Source organism: Cantharellus anzutake (assembly GCF_015039405.1).
Source record: "Cantharellus anzutake strain C23 chromosome Unknown EI90scaffold_17, whole genome shotgun sequence".
NCBI lineage: Eukaryota > Fungi > Basidiomycota > Agaricomycetes > Cantharellales > Hydnaceae > Cantharellus > Cantharellus anzutake.
In genome coordinates this window covers 201,779-222,883 of record NW_024066967.1, presented here as the reverse complement: position 1 = coordinate 222,883, position 21,105 = coordinate 201,779, and the positions used below count along the sequence as shown (strand labels likewise).

At 48.7% G+C, this 21,105-nt stretch overlaps 1 protein-coding gene across 1 annotated transcript; it reads left to right on the top strand.

Annotated features, from left to right (window-relative positions):
• Positions 1–13,056: 13,056 nt before the first annotated feature.
• EI90DRAFT_3288547 (uncharacterized protein) lies at positions 13,057–14,281 on the top strand (the record flags this gene model as incomplete). The annotated part of the gene is made up of 2 exons (XM_039067117.1): positions 13,057–13,671; positions 13,694–14,281. The coding sequence occupies 2 exons, from the start codon at positions 13,057–13,059 to the stop codon at positions 13,964–13,966; spliced, it is 888 nt and encodes a 295-aa protein (XP_038917457.1). The 3' UTR covers positions 13,967–14,281.
• Positions 14,282–21,105: the final 6,824 nt, after the last annotated feature.

Here is a 21,105-nt window from a genome sequence, read left to right as displayed (position 1 = left end):
GGGGAAACGAGGTTAAAGCCTTCTTCTGCTGTCAGGGACTCGTCCAGGGTCGAGGAGGCCTGGGTGACAAGCCCAATATGGGACAGTAGTCCCTAGCCACTTAGACTGAAGTGGAAAGTTGAGAAGAAGGCTACTTCTTCGGTTCCCACTTCAGGTACATTTATATACTGTCGGAAAATCACAAGATTGATCAAAAGCATGAGACTTGACATTTAAAACACCAAATTTTGACGTTTAAACGTGGGTTTTGGCATCTAAACGTTGTGATAAATTGTTTATGGCATTTTTTGATATTATTGAATGCGTTTTTATACCCTTCAAATGCTCTGAATATGTTTTAATAACTTAATAAATGTGTCATAAATGCTTCCTACAGCATCAAAACCGTCAAAAACCCATCTCATATAACACATAAAGTACCACCACATCTGACCAATGTATTCTCATTGGCTGTTGGGTAGTTGTTGTAAAAAAATGCCATGAAATGTTTCCCAGGTGTTTAAACGATATATGGGATTTTCCAACAACATGCAGCTTGGGTCACATGACAGATGCCACGTCACCCTTGCACACAGCCATAGCCACCTGGGTGTCTCTGTGGGAGATCCCAAGGGCATCTGGTGCAAGCATGTGTGCTGGGCACAGTGGGAAGTCGCCCAAGGTGCCTGGGCCAGGTGTGTTGTGGGTGTGCTGCAGATGGATCAATGGTACATTGATACAAAGAAAGGTCATCCATGTAGAATAAAGAGAAAATAAAGAGGAAGTAAAAATAGGAAGAGAGTGAGGAAACAGAAATGAGAAGAGGGAGAGGAAGAGGGGGAGGAGGTGAAGAGGGGTGAATAGCAGGGTACCGGGTCAGGTGGGGCCAGGTGGAGCCAGGTCAGGCAGGTGTGCCCTGACAGGGAGACAAGTTGAATGGAAAAGATATAATATTGGGACAGCTGTGGTTGTTTGGACATAGCACATGGATTGATTATATACAGGACATGGGAATGGAAATTCAGATCTGGAGTGACAGTGATAGGGAAGGAGGCACTTTGTTGAAGATAAAGTTGCCGATCCTATCTGCACCTAGAAATGTATATCCAGTTATTGTGAATAGGAACATGGCTTCAGCCAGTGTTGAGTTATGCAGAGTTAAACCAGGGGATGATCCTCTTAGTGAGAGGCCTCCTGTATTCTTGTCGCATTTTTGTGGATATTTTCCAAGAGCTTGAAAGAGCTTGGGCCTGGCATCTTGGAAGAATTGCTACAGTCTGATGGGAAGTGTGGTCCATCAGTTTTAAGAGCTATTAGGCAAGCCTGGTATATTGCGAAGACACCACAAATGCTGCCTATGCCTACTTGGGTTGAGAAGTTAATGATTACTCGAGGAATGGATGGAGAGGAAGCCAAGTGAATTTCCAGACGGTTTTCCAGAGCAGTAATGGGGGCCAAGTATAAGCCAGTAGCTAAAAGGTGTTGCCCATGGCGACATATAACCCAGAAGCCGAAGTGCCGGCATATGTCCCCATTGACATTGGGATGCTGAGAGAATTGCTGGAAAACCCGCCCCAATTTGAGGAGCTGAAGTTGATCAGGAGACTCTTGTATGAGAGGATGGCGAAGATTATTGCCAAAATCCCTGCAGGATTTCTTTCTGTCATATCCATACATACCCGATCCTGATCTGACTCCCAGACCCCCATCTCCATCACCTCCAGAGTCCTACCCTACTTCCATCTGTTTCGATACTCACCTTCGGACCTGACGTCACTCCTCTCGCCACCCTCCTCCCCTTACTCCTCACAACACCTCCACCCTTTCGTCACCCTTCCATCACCCTCCTACCCTACTTCCATCTGTTCCAATACTCACCTTCATACCTGACACCATTCCTCCTCCACTCCTCTCCCCACTCCTCTCATCACTCTCCTTCCTCCAACCCTCTTCGCCAAACCTCTGGCAAGTTACGACCTTCCGCCGCCATCCCATAACCTGTACTCGGACACCACTTGTACCTTCACTCCGAGATTCTGTCATAGTTCCAACCTTGGACTTTGACTCCACCTCAGCTTTAGTCCATTGCATTCGTGACCTCATACTATGTAAACACCATTGCCAACATTCCTCAGACTTTCAACCCCACCTCCATAAGCTCCATAAGCTCCACATGGTGAGATACATGCGGCTTAGGTCACATGACAGGTGCCATGTCATCCTCGCATACAGCCGTAGTCACCCGGGTGTCCCCATGGGGGATCCCAAGGGCGTCCGCTGTGAACGCGCGAGCTGGACATCGCGGGGGTCGCCCGAGGCGCCTGGGCTGGGCGTGTCGTGAGCGCGCTGCCGGTGGGTCAATGGTACATTGATACAAGGAAAGGTCGTCCGTGTAGAATAAAGAGAAAATAAAGAGCAGGTGAGATAAGTAAAGAGAGAGTGGAATGGAGAAAGAAAGAAAGAAGAAAAGGGGGAGGAGGTAGGGGAAGACCGGGTGGCGGGGTACCGGGTGAAGTGGGGCCGGGTGGGGCCGGGTCAGGCGGGTGTGCCCTGACACACACATGCCATGGGAGATTAAGCCCTTGAGGCTACCTGCGGCGAGGATGGAAGAGATCATGGGAATGTTAAAGGAGCAGATAGAGGCTGGAAAATATGAGCCATCCCAGTCTTTGTACTGGGAAAGGTTCCTCGCAGTGAAGAAAGATAAAAGTTTGAGGATTGTACATGATTTACAACCCTTAAATGCAGTGACTATTAGGGATTCAACAGCGCTACCAAGAATAGATGTAATGTTGGATTCTTTCACAGGAGTGGCAATCTACATGTGAGGTCTTTGGGTAGCTCAGCACACAAGGCTGTAAGTGATACAAGTATGTGTATTTTACGGTGGTGTGTAAGCAGTTACCTGGAGGTTGCTTACCCACATGACTATATGTATCTAATTACATGTGGCTTGGGGTTCAGGGCTATTGCCCTGACATTCTCCCCCCTTGCATTGCATTTGCGATGCATACAAAGTTGGTAGTGAATAAAACAAAGTTTTAATAATTGATTTACATTGAGTTTGAAATTATCAATGAGTGTTTTGTTGTCGCCACTTTAAAGTGGGCGATTTTGTACATGTCGGTGAAGGAGAGTGTTAGAAACGGGGGCTGATACAGACGACTCCAGAGTGGAATCGGAGACTTAGCGTGGAGGGACCTTGGCCTCAGCGACTCAAGTGGAGCGCTGTGCCATTGCTGTTTGTCCATTTGGTCCTTAATTTCACAGTAGGTGAGCAGGAAGTCTCTAGGGGGCATTTCAGGTCGATTTCGGACTGAACCAAAACGAGTATGTACAAGCGCCGATATATATAATGGAGGGGGCAAAAGCACAAGGAAACAAAGGGGAACCAAATCGGAATGAAGATGTCCGAACGGGAACAAAGGGTAGAAGAAGCGGAGCGGTACCGAAGGTCATAAGGCAGGACCTGTGATACGTCCGAAAGGAGGTAGAGAGGGCGAGGCCCAGAGGGGCAGGAGGATGAGGAGAAGTGGGGATGATGACTAACTGGCTAGAATGGGAAGAAGCAGTAGTCCAAATGGGATGAGGGGTAAACGCGAGAGATACATTACAAGCGGCGAAAGTGCTGAAGGCGATCTGTGAAGCTCAGGGGTAGCGGAGGTTACGGAGGTTATGGAGGCGGGGTTGAAAGTCCGAGGGATATTGGCAATGGTGTTTACGTAGTATGAGGTCACCAATGCAATGGACTAAGACCGAGGTGGAGTCAAAGTCCGAGGTAGGGACTATGACGGAGGCTCGGAGCAAAGGTACGAGCGGTGTCTGAGTACGAAGTACGGGACAGCAGTGGAAGGTCGTAACTTGGTGGAAGGGTGGCAGAGGAGTACCAGAGGGAGGAGAGAGGGGAAAGGTAAGGGGGAAGGAGTGGCAGAAAGGAGGGTTGTCAGGTCCAAAGGTGAGTATCGAAGCGGACAGGGGAAGTGTAAGAGGATGACGGGAGGGTGGAGGTGTTGTGAAGGGGGAGCGGAGTAGGAGGAGGAGTAGTAGGAGGGTGGCGAGAGTGTTAGAGATGGGCGGAAACGGACGACTCCGGAGTGGAATCGGAGACTTAGCGTGGAGGGACCTTGGCCTCAGCGACTCAAGCGGAGCGCTGTGCCATTGCTGTTTGTCCATTTGGTCCTTAATTTCACAGTAGGTGAGCAGGAAGTCTCTTGGGGGCATTTCAGGTCGATTTCGGACTGAAACCAGACGAGTATGTACAAGCGCCGATATATATAAGGAAGGGGCAAAGCACAAGGAGAAACAAAGGGTGACCGAATCAGAACGAAGACGTCCGAACGGGAACAAAGGGTTAGAGGGAGCGGAGCGGTACCGAAGGTCATAGGGCAAGACCTGTGATACATCCGAAAGGAGGTAGAGTGGGCGAGGCCCAGAGGGGCAGGAGGATGAGGGGAAGTGGGGGTGATGACTAACTGGCTAGAATAGAAAGAAGCAGTAGTCCAAATAGGGATGAGGGGGAATTGCGAGAAATACATTACAAACGGCGAGAGTGCCGGAGGCGGTCCGCGAAGCTCGGGGGTTGCGGAGCTTACGGAGGTTACGGAGGCGGGGTTGGAAGTCCGAGGAATATTGGCAATGGTGTTCACGTAGTATGAGGTCACCAATGCAATGGACTAAGACCGAGGTGGAGTCAAAGTCCGAGGTATGGACTATGACGGAGGCTCGGAGTAAGGTACGAACGGTGTCCGAGTGTGAAGTACGGAACAGCGGTGGATGGTCGTAACTTGGCGGAAGGGTGGCGGAGGAATGAGAGAGGGGACAGGTAAGGAAGAGTAGTCAGGTCCGAAGGTGGATATCGGAACGGACGGAGAAAGCGTAGGGGATGACGGGAGGGTGGAGGTGTGGTGAGGGGGGAGCGGAGTTGTAGGAAGGGTGGCGAGTAGGGCGGTGTTCGGTCCGAGATGAGTATCGGAACGGACGGAGATGGGGTCGGAGAGGTAAGAGGAGGGGTGTGTTGCCAAGACCGAAGGTGAGTATCGGAAAGGCAGCGGTAGGTTATGACTCCGGAGGTGAAGAGGGTGGAGGTCCGGAAGTCGGGTCGGGGTCGGGTATGCATGGATATGACAGAGAGGGGCGGTGTTCGGTCCGAGGTGAGTATTGGAGTGGACGGAGATAGGGTCGGAGAGGTAAGGAGGAGTAGAGGTGGCGTGGGGGGGTAGAAGGAGGTGTGTTGCCAGGACCGAAGGTGAGTATCGGGACGGCAGCGGTAGGTTATGACTCCGGAGGTGAAGAGGGTGGAGGTCCGGAAGTCGGGTTGGGGTCGGGTATGCACGGATATGACAGAGAGAGAAGGGGTTTAAGGAATAAGTGAGTGTGGGCCGTCACTTTGAAGTGAATGGCAATACATGGGTATCGCAGGGAGAAAAGTAGTGGAGTTTGTCGAATTCATTTTTGACCCAAAGATTGTATGTCTTTGGTGTTCCTCACTTGTTCCATGAGGGTTCATGTGTAAGTGGTGTTTACACATGAGCGGTGGTGGTTGTGGGTCTTTTGACACAGTAGAGATTTCCGCAATTGTTACTTGCAGTTCCTTGCATACAGTATTGTGTGCGGGGCCTCAAGTTGGGGGAAGGTGTTTTCATGGGTGCCTCGATGGCGTATTACCATGTCACTTTCCCTTTTCTCAAGGGTGGAGTCATTGCCCTGGAGGAGGGTTTTCCTCCAGGTTGTTCATCTGGACATCTGATTGCTGTGTCAGATGCGATGACATAGCCTGGGCTACATTGTCAGGCTGTGGGCTCAACGAAGTGGGCGCTCCCTGGGTGGGAGCGGGTTGTTGTGTTCCTGAGCTACTTGGCTCAGGTGTGGAGTACGGTAGGTCTACCGTTCTTCCTGTGGGGAAGGGTGGTTGTTGGGCTGGTTGTCCAGCGTGGAGACTTGCATCTCTTTCCCGGTATTTGGAAGCTTTCGCTTCCCGTTCTGCAGTTCTTGCGGCACATTCCTCAGGAGTCCTGAGTGGTTTGAACTGGGACTTTAGATAGGCAGCTTTGCCTAGACTTTCCCAGGAGATTTTTCCCTTGTTCTCCAGGGAATTATACTCCTCCGCAAGTCTTGCAATACTCGGGAGTCCCAAGAAGTATTTCTCGGTTTCCTTCGCTTTTTCGCGAAGGGTTCTGTGTACCTTGCCGCTTTTGAAGGCGGCTTCAGCCTGTTTGTAGCAGTGTACGAATTCTTTCCCACTCACACTTGTCCACCAAGCGTATGCGGCGTCGTGCGCTGAAAGAGGGCTTGCGGCTCTCTATGCCAACTAAGCTTGTGGGGCCAAACTCTCCAAAATCCTACTTTCTTGACTAAACTCGCTATGCTCTCAATCCTAAAACTCCGTGGTGGGTTCTCCAGGATTCCGCAAGGTCCGGGCTCAACTAATCTACTACCCACTTGTTGTGGGCTAGACAGTTGCCCTTATTCCTACTGTTGGATTCCACACACTCACTCCAACTCTAGCGCATCCTAGAGAATTTTGGGGGAGGGGAGACCTTCTTTTCCAGAATCCGGTATGTACAGGATATAAGGAACAATTATTTTTAGAATAATTGATGGAAATATTGGTACCATATGGCACCTGCATACCTTATTAGGCAAAGTAATAAAAAAGGGTAACAGTAACAATAAAAGAATATCAATCAATATCTGAAATGATGGCAAAATATGAAAATAAAAGAAAATAAGCGATTTCTCAATGGATTTACGGAATTAAGAGCCGAAATTGAAAATGTAGCTGGAGATAACTCTCACACAGCCGATAAACGTTTTTACCAATTTATTAGACGCCATGGGAACGAGTGAGGCTGGAATTCTGGGTTGCCGCTTGAGATTCCCACGCCCGCACATGCCCGTGACCTGCTGTGCCTAACTTCTCCAACACGGAACTCTGTCAAATCTCCACCGATTGGGACGTTCTTAATATCATCAGAATCGTACCAATTAGGACTATTTTTAGATACCAATTCCGTACCGAGTCATCGCATGAATGAAAGTGGTTTTCTGAATGTGTGAACGGGTATCCGAGCCAGTTCTGCACGTGGGCAATTATCCCACCTACAGCGCTGCTTCTGACCCCACTATTCTCCTCATGGGGAAGTTGGGGTTGATTGTTACGTCGACTGGAGCTTCGACTTGGCTGAACTCGTTGAGTTCAGTGGTCTCGTATAGCATGTGGACACTTCACTGCAGGGTAGCTTGCCCATAGGGTGCTGAGGTACTCAGCAGCCTGCCACCTCTGGCAGTGGCCCCCGTTTTAGGGTCTGCCGTCGGTTGCCTACTGCTCTCCCTCTTCCCCTCAACATGGGTTTGCCCTTCTGAGGGCGGGCCCTTATGCAACCCGGACAGGGTCGCCTGCCCACAGGGTGGTGGGATAGTCGGTGCCCCACCCCTTGATGCGCCAGCCCCCATGTGGGGTTGCGCCTCATGAGGCCCGGAACCATATCCCCTCCCCCTGACCTGGGAGGCCCCCGTCATAATGGGTTTGGTAGCGAGGTCTGCCAGTGCGCGTGCCTCTCTGAGCTCGCATTTCAGTAATTTGATCTCCCTTTTTTGGAGATTGACCTCTCTCTCTGTGTCTTTCAAAGAGTCAAAGATGCCCTCGGCATCTCTTTGTGCTCTGTTGTATTCGTGCCTCCAGTGGGTGCAATGGTCGCAGGCATCTTCTGACGCCCTTGAGTTATTAGACCGTGCCCATTTGGATGGTCTGGACGAGGAGCTGCTGTCGCTCCCTCGTCTCCCTCCTGCGAGGGACTTCATCTCTTTCAGCTCCTCGCAGAGCTGACCTGTCTGAGCAGCTACCGCTGACGCGATGGCTGATTCCCACCCTGCATTTGGCTGGGGTGTTGTTGGACATGGGCCAAATTGGCCAATCCAGGGGTTGATCTGGCCAGGGAAGTTCCCTGGGGAGTATGCCTGGGGCTGCAGCAGCAAATGCTGCCCCTGGAATGGCGCTTGTTGCACCATCAGTGCAGTTTGCACTGCGTATGGTTGGAAGCCCCTCTGAGGAGGCTGGGGGTATGCGGTGCCTGTTAGCAATGTGGATGGTTGTTGGTTTGCAGCACTCATTTGTGGTGCGTGCGTCGTGTAGTCCATGGCACTTATCTGCGCCTGGTGTTGTTGTTGTTTTGGGGAGCCTTGCTCCCCAGGTTGTCGTATTTCGATGTCCGGTGGCTTGTTTGGATCGAACCGAGGGTTGCCTCCCCCAGAGAACGACATTTCATCATTATGTTTCTCATGGTGGTGGGAGGGGTTTTTGTTCTTGTATGCATGGGATTCGCCACAGTTGTGTGTTCTTTTGCACCTGAGCCTGTGGTTCATGTGGTCTAGGCGAGTTACTCGCCTGGCCCATGTGATCTCTAGTACATGGTGTGGCTGTCCAGGCGAGTTACTTGCCCAGAACTTTCCCACGCTCTTGGCTGTGGGCCATCGTCCCTCGGCTTTACTTCCTCCGCCTCGTTTTTGGGGGCGTAGTGATGCCGAGAGTTCCCTGTCTTCTTTGATAGGGAGTTTTTCTGGTTCCCTTACATTTGTAAGGTGAGGTACTTGTCCAGGTGGACGAGGTCGTTGCAATTTCCTAGGGGTTTCCATGTGGTGTCCCCTAGTTCCCATTTAACCTTAAACCAGAGTTCATTGTGAACCCACACGTGGTTTAAGATTTTGCAAACTACTGCTTTGCAATCAGGGTCTTCCCCAAAATCATAGAATATGTTTACTTCCCTATTTGGGAAGATTTCTTGGTCATTCGGCTCATGAGGTGCGAGCTGGGATACATGGAATCTTGGGTGGATTCCGCGTTGTTCAAGTTGTGGTGGCAACTTGAGGACGTAGTTTGAAGTCTCTGGAAATGTTTCCAGGATTTCGTAAGGCCCTATGTATAAGGGCTTTAGTTTTCCTGCCCTTCCTTTGGGTAGGTTCAGCTTATCCATGGATAAGTATGCAAGCTCACCTTTTCTCAAAGGCGGGTCCGGGCATCTTTTCTTATTCGCCTGGATTGTTTGAGCAGCGTGATTGTGTATTATCACGTCGTGTGCTGCCATGAGGTTTTCCTTCGCTTTTTGGGCGAAGTCATTTACTCCCCTGTCGATGTGTTTGAGCTCGCATTGATTGCGAATTCTGCCATCGACAGTTTCGCTGCCCAGTTGCGTTGATCTGGTCTAACCATCATGCGTTGTATTTGTACTACTTTTTGTATCATTCTTTCCGCTTGGCTGTCACCTTGCGGGTGGAATGCAGTTGTGAATTTCAACTGCACACCGAGTATTCAGTGTAGTTCGCACCAAAATTTTGACATGAATTTCAAGTCTCGATCTGATATGATCGAGTGTGGTAGACCGTGGAGTCTTACAACTTCACAAAGAAATACGAATGCTAGTTCTAGTGTGTTCGTTGTTGTCTTTATTGGAATTAGGTGGACGTTGTTGTGGGGACAACTCCGTGTACCACAAAAAGTCGGATTCTGCGGAATTTGGTCACTAACATGCAGTACATATCCGCTGACGCTCCCGATACTCATTCTATCACTATCCAACACTCCATACACTCACTCCATATTTTTCCTTATTTTCCCCATCATTCCCGACAGCCCCAAGCCAAATTCCCACGCCCAACCACGCCGCCAATTTCACCCCCTCTCCACATCTCAAGAACCACTGCACCAATTGGGACGAATAAGGGCTCGTTGGAAAGCTGGAGACGAGGAGGTTGCTGACGGGAGGATAGGAGGGTGCTGTGGCGAACTGTTGCGGAGTTAATCTTCACAATTCCCATTTCGGACCCGTTGTCACATTTTCCCCATTCACTCATATTTCTTTTATTGTTTCTTTGTTCCCAATTGGATATTCATCATTTACGGTTGCCTAACGGCCCGTTTACATTCCCCCAGTCCATTCATTTCATTCCCAACATATATAAACTAGATAACAGCTTGTACATAACAAGTTAGTATTGAATAGACCCGTGAAGGGACAAGCAGAAGTTGCATCCAAGTGGCAAAGACGCCATCCACGACCCTAACGCCCCCATTGAGCTAGTTGATAACGTCTAAGACCCCTCTCATCATACTACTCAGCCTTGACGTCCAAGAGAGACGTAGGTGAGTGTTTGTTGAGGTTTTTGCAGACCCAGTAGCACCCACGGACCAAAACCCGGCCCAACGAACCACACCCGCGCACACTACCACCCTCCCCCTTCTCTCTGTCTCGAGTCTAGGCGATAGACCCGTTACAAAACTGGTGGTCCTTACAGGGGAGGGATTTCAACAGTGTTTGCGCCTCTCCATTTTCCAAACTTCCATACTCGTTCCAAAACCTCGCATAGACGGACGTAGCGCTCGTACGCGCAGTTAGAAGAACTTCTATTCGATTACAACCCAAGTTACTACAGTACACGCCACATGCCTCACACATCTCATGCCGTTCCCGCCGCCGCCCCAGCCAGTAACCCCATCCCTACAATCCACACAGCTACAATCGTTCATATGCCTGGCCCACGCTCCAGAGAGGCCCCCAGGTTCAAAGGCACGAAGCTGAAGACATTCTTGCACGATTTTGAGCTTCTGACAGCAGCTGCACATCTTCCGGACCGCCGAAAATGCGACTCTCTTGTGTCATACTGTACGGACAAAGAAGCCACGTTTATCCGGACTCTTGACAGCTACAATGACAAGAATTGGAACGCGCTGAAGAGTGATCTGTTTGATTTTTACTCAGATGGGGAAGAAGATCGTACATATCGCCCCAAAGACCTCCGAAAGTTTCGTCAGGAAAGAACGGGAGATCAAGCATCGGAAAGACTTCGAAGATTACCACCGCCAATTTCAAGTCATCGCCAAGTCCCTCGAGCAAAGAAGTGCACTCAACAGCGATGATAAAGACGATAATTTCTACCAAGGGCTCAAGCCCACCAAGTTCCGCCAACAAGTTAGACAAGAACTCAAGCTGCATAACCGGTGGACGGATTTGACTCGTGCACCACCCATGGATCATGTCGTAGCAACAGCCAAAGGGCTCCTCCAGTACGATCTGTATGAGTCCGAGGACGACTTGGACTCAGCAAGCCAGTATTCTGCCGAAGATTCCTTATACAGCAGCGATAGTGAGGATTCCGACAATGAGAGATCCGATCCAGAAGCGGAAGCTGCATACTCATTGCGTCGCAGACCAGCTAAGATGCTCAGGAGGAACACGCTGAAGAGATCCCAGTACAGAGCCGCCAAAGCCGCTGACGGCCACAGGATCGCCGAAACTCAGCCAGACATCGATCTGAACAGCCAGGACGCAGCCCACAGAGCTACCCACCTTACTGACGAACTATATTTCCCCCGATTCCCTGAGAGCCGATGTTTTATGTGCGGCAGCATAGGTCACCTCATTAAAGATTGCGCCGAAACGAAAGCCTTCCCCGCGGCTGGTGTACTTAGTGAAGTCCAGAGGATTCTATCAAACCAAGAGCCCAGCTCCGCTAGTCTACAATATGGATCTGCGTCATCCGAATCGGACTACAACTCAGACACTAGCGAGCCTGTCTATGCAAGCGAAGTTTTCCGCTCGGAGTCAGCAACATGTGAAGTCTCCGACTCAGAATGGTGTCCTAACGACGAGGACTGTTGTGGAATGGCTCACGATGCCCCCGACCTGGATTCACGTCCTGACAACGGGGATTTCAACAGGACGGCATGCCTTGAGGCGCCCCAGGATCCAGACCTGCATGTTGACGCGGAGAAACCCCAAGAGACGATCTATAGGAGCTTCAACTTGGACGCATATCTCAGTGGCGACACTTCCCGTGAACCAGACGATGCCTCTGATCCAGACTGGGACCTGTATCTCGCAACCGCCAAGAACCCGGACATGATCGCTGAGGTCCAAGCTGAGGACCTGACGCCACCTACTGACGATGGGAACCCTTGCAAGATGGGATATGAGGACTTCCGTCCGAGTCCTATGGCGACGACAGGAGTAGTATGTGCTCCCTCAGCACTAGTGATCAAGCTGAAAATCGACATCGAAAACTCTCGGGATCCGAGCACTTTTGCGTTGGCACTGGTGTGATGTTTGAGCAACCCGCACCTCTGGCTATCGGAACCGCTGAGATTCAAGAGGAAGAACCCAGCTCCCCTTGCACCATGTTCCTTGACGCTGGCAGCGAGTTGATGCTACAATGAGCAATCCAGTGCGCACACTTGAATTTCCCTTTGATCTAAACAGTGCTATGCGGACGCCTAGAGGAGTGTGTGGGCATCAAGTCGTCTTAGAAGGATCTTGCAAAGACAGGCTGGCGACCGATGGAAGAATCGAAGTCCCCCACAATGTCCTTGCCATCCGAGGCGCTCTATGTCGCAGAGTTGCATTTTCAGAACAACCCTGGCTATTCGGCCACTATACATGGATCGAGTACATGTGCAATGAAGGAAACCGAGCCAGTAGCGCCTCCGCCCATCCCAAGTACGCCATCGTAACTGTCCTTCAAGACACGTACCCTGCCCATGCACGCTGTGACGCATTTTCTGATACTGTTGTGTGTGAGATCGATGTAGTTGAACCTAGGACAGATCCCCAAGAATCAGAACCGCTGCAATCCCTGAGCCGCTTCACGTTCATGTGCCCCAGGCCGGACTTAAAGCTTAACGAGCTAAGGCCTGACGGCCTCGATTATGTCTGGGCGAGCTGCGGAATGGAAGATGGAGAAGTTAAACTTATGGAGTACATCAAGAAGACCGAAGCCTCTGAGTCGGAGCCACTACAGGCGGATGAGACCCAGCCCGATAACCTTCCGCTGCTTAGCAAGGATCCGATTTCCAGCAACATAGTATTCAAGAACTTTGACCTCGAGCCTTATGCCAATGATAGCGGTAGCACTTTCCCAATTGGCGCTGAGGATTGTTACCGGCAACTTTCTGATTCAGAGCCCATATGCGAATTTGGACCCCGAGTCGGCCGTCAATTCCAAACCCCTGCTATTAGATGCGATATAAACGTCGTTGAGCCTGGAACGGACCCTCAGGCTTCCTTGCCGTCAGAATTTCTAAGTCATATTATGTCAACGTTCACCGCACCAGACACTAAGCTTAAAGAGCTAAGGCCTGACGGCCTCAGCTATGTTTCAGCGGATCAACAAAGGAGAGACTGCAAAGTCACCGCTTGGATGCTTTCGAAGATTCCTCATAGCCTGAACCTCACGAACTGCACTGGTTTATGCCCGAACCCAGCTAAGGAAACGTCGGAGACCTTCATACACAACACCACAGCCGCTTGTTATAAGCCCACTGCGATGGAATTCTCTCCATTCTCCATGCGCGATTCTGGACTGCCGGAGCAGAAGCTTAAAGAGCCAAGGCCTGATGGCCTTGACTATGTTCTAGAAGATCGTAAAGCAGCCCATACTGAGGATTCAAGAGCTGCTGGAGGTTCTTTGACTTTATCTGGTCCGAATTCCGCGGGAATTGTCGAGCACGCAGGTACCGCTAAGGGAATGGCTACAGCACAAGACCTCCCGTGCATGAATCATGAGCCCGTTGCTGCAGAGTCGTCGCCTGTGATTGCTCAGAACTCAGAGACTGGATGCGCCGCTGTCAAGCCTGAATCAACGGAAGCCGCGATGATAGCTCGCATAGCACCGAAGTCTTTCACTGGACTTGACATCTGTTTTCTCGTCAACATCTTGACTGCTCAAGAGAAGCCCACTGTCCAAGCTGAAGTCATACGCCCGCCAGAAAACTGCGAACGCCCTAGTAGGAGCCATGGGCATTATCTATGCCGATCCCGAGAGCCTAGCTGCAACAGCTATGACAGTAGTGTTTCCGACCAATGTGCTCATCGTCGATCTTCCATCCCGCAACCAGAGCCAGAGATTGATAATCAAGCTGTTCCTTGCAGCGCCAGTCCCAGTATGCTGCATCGGCCATGCGCCCTCAAGTCGATCCCAAGGGAAGAGCTTGCTCCGATGAGATCCCTACCTGCCAACATGTTCATCGACCACAGTAACATGCCTGAGACATCGAAATCGCACAAGCCAGAGCTCCCTCACAGGAAGAAACCACCCGATAAGCGGACTGCTACGCCCACTTCCCCTTCCAATCAAATGGCCATCTGGGAACCCTTCGCAGACATCACCGCTGACAGAAAGGAAGTCGATGTGGAACCACAGAAGTCGCCCGTCGGCCACCAGCTCGCACTCCATACCCCTTGGCAAGCAAACCCGTCACAAATGCCACAAGTTCGGAACGAGGAGATTATGTTCATGTCCCGAGATAACTGCGCTTTAGTCGTTCCCTCAAGAGATTTAGCCACCTTTGACGCCGGACACATGGCCGATGTCTCCATCAATGACTGTGCACTCAATGGATCCCATTATATCAATCAGTTCTCGCAAGAAATCCCCCTGATTCGTCGATTTGAGTGGGAATACGCAAATAATTCACATGAACCGTTAGCATACAGACAACTAGGCATTGTAATGGCAGTCTCTGGTACTAGAATGGTACTCGCCAGACCACAACTGGCCATGCTGAGCGCTATAGTCTCCATTAATGGCATGCATGTATTCCACGGTGTTACTGCCAAACCCGTCAAGTCGCTTTCGTTTAGAAAACCGTCCAAAGTGCAAGGATTTCTCGGAATGATGTTTCGCAACGAATTCAAGTGGATGCACGGCGCTGAAGAAGCAGTGCAGCAGTTCATGGTGTTAGCGGCCAACGCAGTATCGATAGATTCATTGGACCTTAAACTTTCATCACAAGCTGAATCCTCGGACCTGGAACCCGTTGTGAGTGGGAGTAGACGCATCAGGGCTTTCTCCAACGCTGTTGAATGGCTTGTCAATGAGACCATCAATTCAGAATTGTCCCCAGCGCTCCCTGCCAATCTCAAACACGACGCTAGAGGCGAAGGTTAGCCATAAGAAGGTTTCCATTCCAAAGTTGAAGGGGTGTCCGCGTACCCTCATCTATTTATCCATTGCCGATGCGACATGCACATTCCTTTGACTTATCCAGCATGGCATTTATATTTATACATTAAGGATGTTGAGGATATCGTGAGGGACCACGATCAAGAGCAAGGCCTATATGTTGTGGGGACAACTCCGTGTACCACAAAAAGTCGGATTCTGCGGAATTTGGTCACTAACATGCAGTACATATCCGCTGACGCTCCCGATACTCATTCTATCACTATCCAACACTCCATACACTCACTCCATATTTTTCCTTATTTTCCCCATCATTCCCGACAGCCCCAAGCCAAATTCCCACGCCCAACCACGCCGCCAATTTCACCCCCTCTCCACATCTCAAGAACCACTGCACCAATTGGGACGAATAAGGGCTCGTTGGAAAGCTGGAGACGAGGAGGTTGCTGACGGGAGGATAGGAGGGTGCTGTGGCGAACTGTTGCGGAGTTAATCTTCACAATTCCCATTTCGGACCCGTTGTCACATTTTCCCCATTCACTCATATTTCTTTTATTGTTTCTTTGTTCCCAATTGGATATTCATCATTTACGGTTGCCTAACGGCCCGTTTACATTCCCCCAGTCCATTCATTTCATTCCCAACATATATAAACTAGATAACAGCTTGTACATAACAAGTTAGTATTGAATAGACCCGTGAAGGGACAAGCAGAAGTTGCATCCAAGTGGCAAAGACGCCATCCACGACCCTAACGCCCCCATTGAGCTAGTTGATAACGTCTAAGACCCCTCTCATCATACTACTCAGCCTTGACGTCCAAGAGAGACGTAGGTGAGTGTTTGTTGAGGTTTTTGCAGACCCAGTAGCACCCACGGACCAAAACCCGGCCCAACGAACCACACCCGCGCACACTACCACCCTCCCCCTTCTCTCTGTCTCGAGTCTAGGCGATAGACCCGTTACAACGTTGGATGTCAACCTACAAATGATTACCCAGAGGTGATCAAATCCCAAGCTTGTTGGGAATGGACCTGTGAAGTCCATAGCTATTGACGACCATGGTGTCTCTGGGGTTGGGAGTGGGTGAAGCATTCCGGGATTTCTCCTGGTGCTTTTCTTTGTTGTTTGACAAGTTCCACAAGACCTGCAGAACTTGTGGGTATCCTTCCTCATCGACTTCCACCAGAAGTGTCGACAGAGGGTTTCCTTGGATCCTAGGTGTCCAAGTGTTTCGTGGATGTTTTTGAGGATTATTCCTCGAATGGACTTCCTTTCGTAGTTCCCTTTTGGGACTACTATTTGGGTCATTCCTCCTTCTCCAAGTCGGGTTATCAGCCCATCTTTTACAGAGAAGTTTTTGAAGTTCCCCAGGTTCTCTAGGATTTCCTGGTGGATCTGGCTTTGTGAGTATCCAGATTTTATTGCCTCAATGAGGTCTTTCTCTTCAAATTGTTTTCAAAGGTTCTCTTCTGGAATTATGATTTCTTCCAGATTTTGGGTGCTCCCCCCTAGAGCTTCCTCTAGGGTATTTCTCGTGCATATCGCTGCGAGTCTCTTTCTCTCTGAGTTTTTACTCAGGGTACTGCTTAGTAGCAGTTCTTCATATTCCTCGATTCTGTCGAGGATAGTATCTTCTGCATTTTTGTCCAGATGGATGTCTGCCGACACATAGTCGTCGAAATGCAGATCCTCATCTGTTGACGAGTCGTAGTACCATGAGAGTGCATCTGCCACTTTGTTCTTGTGGCCTTCCATGTGTTTTATTTCGCAATTGAAGCTTGTGAAAAAGGCTTGCCATCTCAGGTGTCTACCTGAGTTGTGGTTTTTTGCTTTGAAATATTCCAAAGCTTTGTGGTCCGTGATTACTGTGAATCCACGACCTCCCATGAGATTGTCTTGCCATCTCATGAGTGCTTCGAGGACACCCAGCGCCTCAAGCTCGTAGGTGAAGTACCTACGTTGTGTGTTGGTGAACTTTTTGGACATGAATGCGGCCGGGTGGCAAGTCTGCCACTTTTCGCCTTGTCCAATTAATGTGCCCATGCCTGCTGGGCATGCATCTGTTATGACCCAGACATGGAGTTTGGTCCTCTCTTTTTCTGAGAGGCTTTCTGGTGGATTCCACTGGACGGGCTTCAGGATCGGAGCCCTGCGTGCTAGATGTTTAATCTTGTCGAAGCATTTCTGGTGGAGTGGTGTCCACCTGAATGTCTGCTTGTTTGAGCAGATTGTTTGCAGTGGTCCTGTGTAGCCACTGACGTTTGGCATGAATATCGATAGATATTCTACCATTCCCAGGAATCTTAGGACTCCTGTGTGGTCTACTGGCTCTCACCAGTTGCGTATTTTTTCCATTTTATCCACTTGAGCGTGGATGCCCTGTTCGTCCACACGGTGAAGGAGAGAATGAAGGAAGGTCAGTTGGGAGGTTCAAACAAGACCAACACCAAGCTGTTCCCTGGTTCTTTAGTTAGGATGGGGAAGTGTACTAGTGTTATTTATTGTAAATATAGTACCAATCTGAGTGTTTTGGCTAATTCTATTTTTATGGGTTAGTTTTCAAGTTCCTGGGAATTGACTTACAGATAAACCGAGCCCTGCGGAGCTGTTTCTTTATTGAAATTTCTTAATTTGTCTAGGTGTAATTCTGTGTAGCGTTGTTTAATTTGGATTTAAACTTGAATTTAATCTTCTACTTGGTGAAGTTTCAAAGATTCTATTCAGTTAATGGATTTGGATTGTGTCTGGAGTGTCCCTTGAGTTTGTTTTATTTTTGTCTTATTTTATTGCTTGTTTTAACAGTAGCAAGATAACTGTTTTGTGTTTACACTTTGAAATCTGGAGTGTTAACCAGCTCTCCTGTTGAGATATCTACTTAATATTTCTCTCCTTAATTGCTGCCTTTTACTACAGTGGCATTCTCAACTGTATATCACTTTTTCGCACTGGAGTGAAAACCAGAAATGCTTGAGAAAAATAATACTCTATTTTCTTACTTCTCTAAGGGGGGCAAAAAGTCGCAGAAAGGGTCTCCCTTTTATACTCCTTGGGTCGCCTTCCTTTTTCACGCTCTACCTTCTATTTACAGGATTTATTTACAGTGTATTTTTCTCACACTGAATAAAAATGAAATTTTCATGCTATAGTTCTACTGTGCTTGTGCTGCACTGAACTGTGGTTCTACTGTGGTCAGACTGCGCCTGGAATCCTTATTGTCCTTCCTCACCTAAGCTATTTTAATGGTTAATTGGAACTTGGCTGCGCTGTATTTGTCGCAGTTACTGTCAGGGATCAGCAATGACCCTGGACCCTATGCCGGCTGCACGTATGTGCGTGGGAAGTATGCCGGTAATTCCCGTCTACTCCGCTTACCTAAGCCCCGGTGACCCGGATCATCTCCGGCATTGTTCTGGAACATTCTATGATCACGTGATTCTATCGGCAATCCGTTTGGTTTCCTTATTGCCGGACTCTACATGTATATAGCTGACCCTAAGATGGGGACATCCCTTTCCCCCGGCTTTAATCACAACTAGGTTATCGGAGCATCTTGCGCGAGCACGTGCGTCCCCTGACAGTTACCTATTTCAAATTCCCTATATATACCATTAAATTTGCTATGACTTGATGATTCTGAATTCAAACTTCGCATTACTATGCATACGGCTGTGCTGAGACCTTCAGCTGATTTATTCCAATTTTATTTAGTGACATTTAGTTAAAATGAGACTGAAATGATAAATGAGTGAATTATTCAGGTTTAAAACTGAAAGAAAAAGTTGCTAGTAGTCAAGAATTACTCAAATGAATGTGTTATAGCTCTCCACTTCATTAGAACATCGTTCCCTAAAATTCCCACCATGGTCCGTCGTAGTTTAGTGGTTTTCGTGAATTTCGTTCATATTCCCTGATTCCCCTTTGTATTATCACATCCTAATCCTCCATATGTATTGTTGGTTGTTATAGTAGGTTGCCCTTGAAGATATCATATTTTTATCTATTTTACTTAGGTCTCTGGACCTCTTGAAGCTGTCTTCCCATGCGTTTTCAGGTTTCTAACTTCATGTCCTTGTATCTCATTCATTTCTGGATGTTTTCTCACGTTCTTGGTATCATAAATTTTTATTTATTCCCACCTTTCCAATGGTACTAAGGCTGTGTCCTATTTCCTGGTATTCGTTGAGTTAGCAAAGATTCGCGCGCACATTCGGTAATCACGTGCATCGTTCCCATAGTCGTTCGTATGTGGGAGCCGTTTTCGTTTCATTGTTCGGGATTTATGATATGTGCAGGTGTTTATTTCTTTTATATGGGCTTCTGTGATTTATTTCAGATTTTTCCCTCATGATCTAAGGTTGTTTTGCACTTTCCGTGCTTTGTTTTGACCGGGCTCTTCCTTATTTGGATGGAAATTGGTCTTCGCGATCTGCCGAAGTGCGGATCTCGGTTCCGACGGCCGGTTCCCTGCGCATCGCCACCCTCACGTGTCATTACACATGATGCGGATTTCTATATTCCCGTCATGGGTATAACTTCACAACGGCTGGACCGTTTGGGCTGAAAATTTGCATAACTATAGTTCCCCATTTTTAATAATTTCTGTGTAAATTTCGTTGTATGTTTTAATTATGGATCCTATGCAAACATCGTCTTTTCCCTGAGCTCGGACTTTGATGTCGCTATTCCCGTTATTGGATATCTCATTAACGCATGATCCTTTTATTATAAAACTTTGGGAGGATTAAGTTTAGATCCCTTCCTTTCTAATGGGCTATCAAGCTTGTCTCGGTCGTTACTAGTTAATCTTCGCGCTTGCCTTTTAGACATTGTCCTTGTTTTGCAGGAGTTTTAGTCATATCTCCGTCGTTTATGGGTAGTTTCCCCTGTAATTACTCTCATTGGTTCCGTTTGGGGGACATCTACATTTGCTATTATAAACACAACTTTGACTTTTGCATTAGTTCCTGAGGAATCTTTGTTCCGTGGTACTTCCATCCTTGGCTACGTGTGCGGACGTGGGAAAGTAGTTTCCGTGGAGGTTCTCTGGTTATTTTTATAGTCAAATCTTGGTCGATTGTCCTAATTCTTGGTTTAATATTTGCTATAAATTCCCCCGAGAATTCCGTCTCGTTGATGGTAAGCTTGAAGTATTTTTGCTATTTTTCTTTCTTTCGATTTATCGTGTATAGTCATAATAATTCGTAAAAATTCGTAAAATTCGTTAAAATTCAGGTCCTTCTATTTTCTCATATCTACTTGTTGTATGAGGTTTTGTGATTTATCTGGCATATTTCCATAATGGGTTTCCATAGTGTGGCCGTTATTTCTCCTACAGTGCCACTTCTGACCCTGCTGTTCTCCTCATGGGGAAGTTGGGGTCGATTATTATGTCGATGGGAGCTTTGACTTTGCCAAACTCGTTGAGTTTGGCAGTCTTGTATAGCATGTGGACACTTCCCTGCAAGGTAGCTTGCCCATAGGGTGCTGAGGTACTCAGTGGCCTGCTGCCTCTTTGGCCCAGGTCCAGCAACACTCCAGCCAAATGTAGGCTGGGAATCAGCTATTGCATCAGTGGTAGCTGCCCAGACAGGTCGACTCTGTCAGGAGTTGAAAGAGATGAAGTCCCTTGTAGGAGGGAGACAAGGGAGTGACAGCGGCTCCTCATCCAGGCCATCCAAATGGGCATGGTCTCACAACTCAAGGGTGTCAGATGATGCCTGTGATAATTGCACCCATTGGAGGCACGAATATAATAGAGCACTGTCAGGGACTCGTCTGGGGTTGAGGAGGCCTGGGTGTAGTGTCCAGTGCTGAGAGTCTGGCAGGGTGCGGATCGGGTGTGCGTACTGACAAGCCCAATACAGGACAGTAGTCCCTGGCCACTTAGACTGAAGTGGAAAGTTGAGAAGAAGGCTACTTCTTTGGTTTCCACTTCAGGTTTGTTTATATACATGTGGCTTGGGTCACATGACAGATGCCACGTTGTAGGCGGGATAATCGCCCACGGGCAGAGCCGGCTTGGATACCCGCTTCCACCATTCAGAAAACCCCTTCCATTCACACAACGACTCGACACGGATTTGGTATCTAAAAATAGTACTAATTCCTACGATCCCATCGATACCAAGAACGTCCTAATCGGTGGAGATTTGACGGAGTTCCATGTTGGGCAAG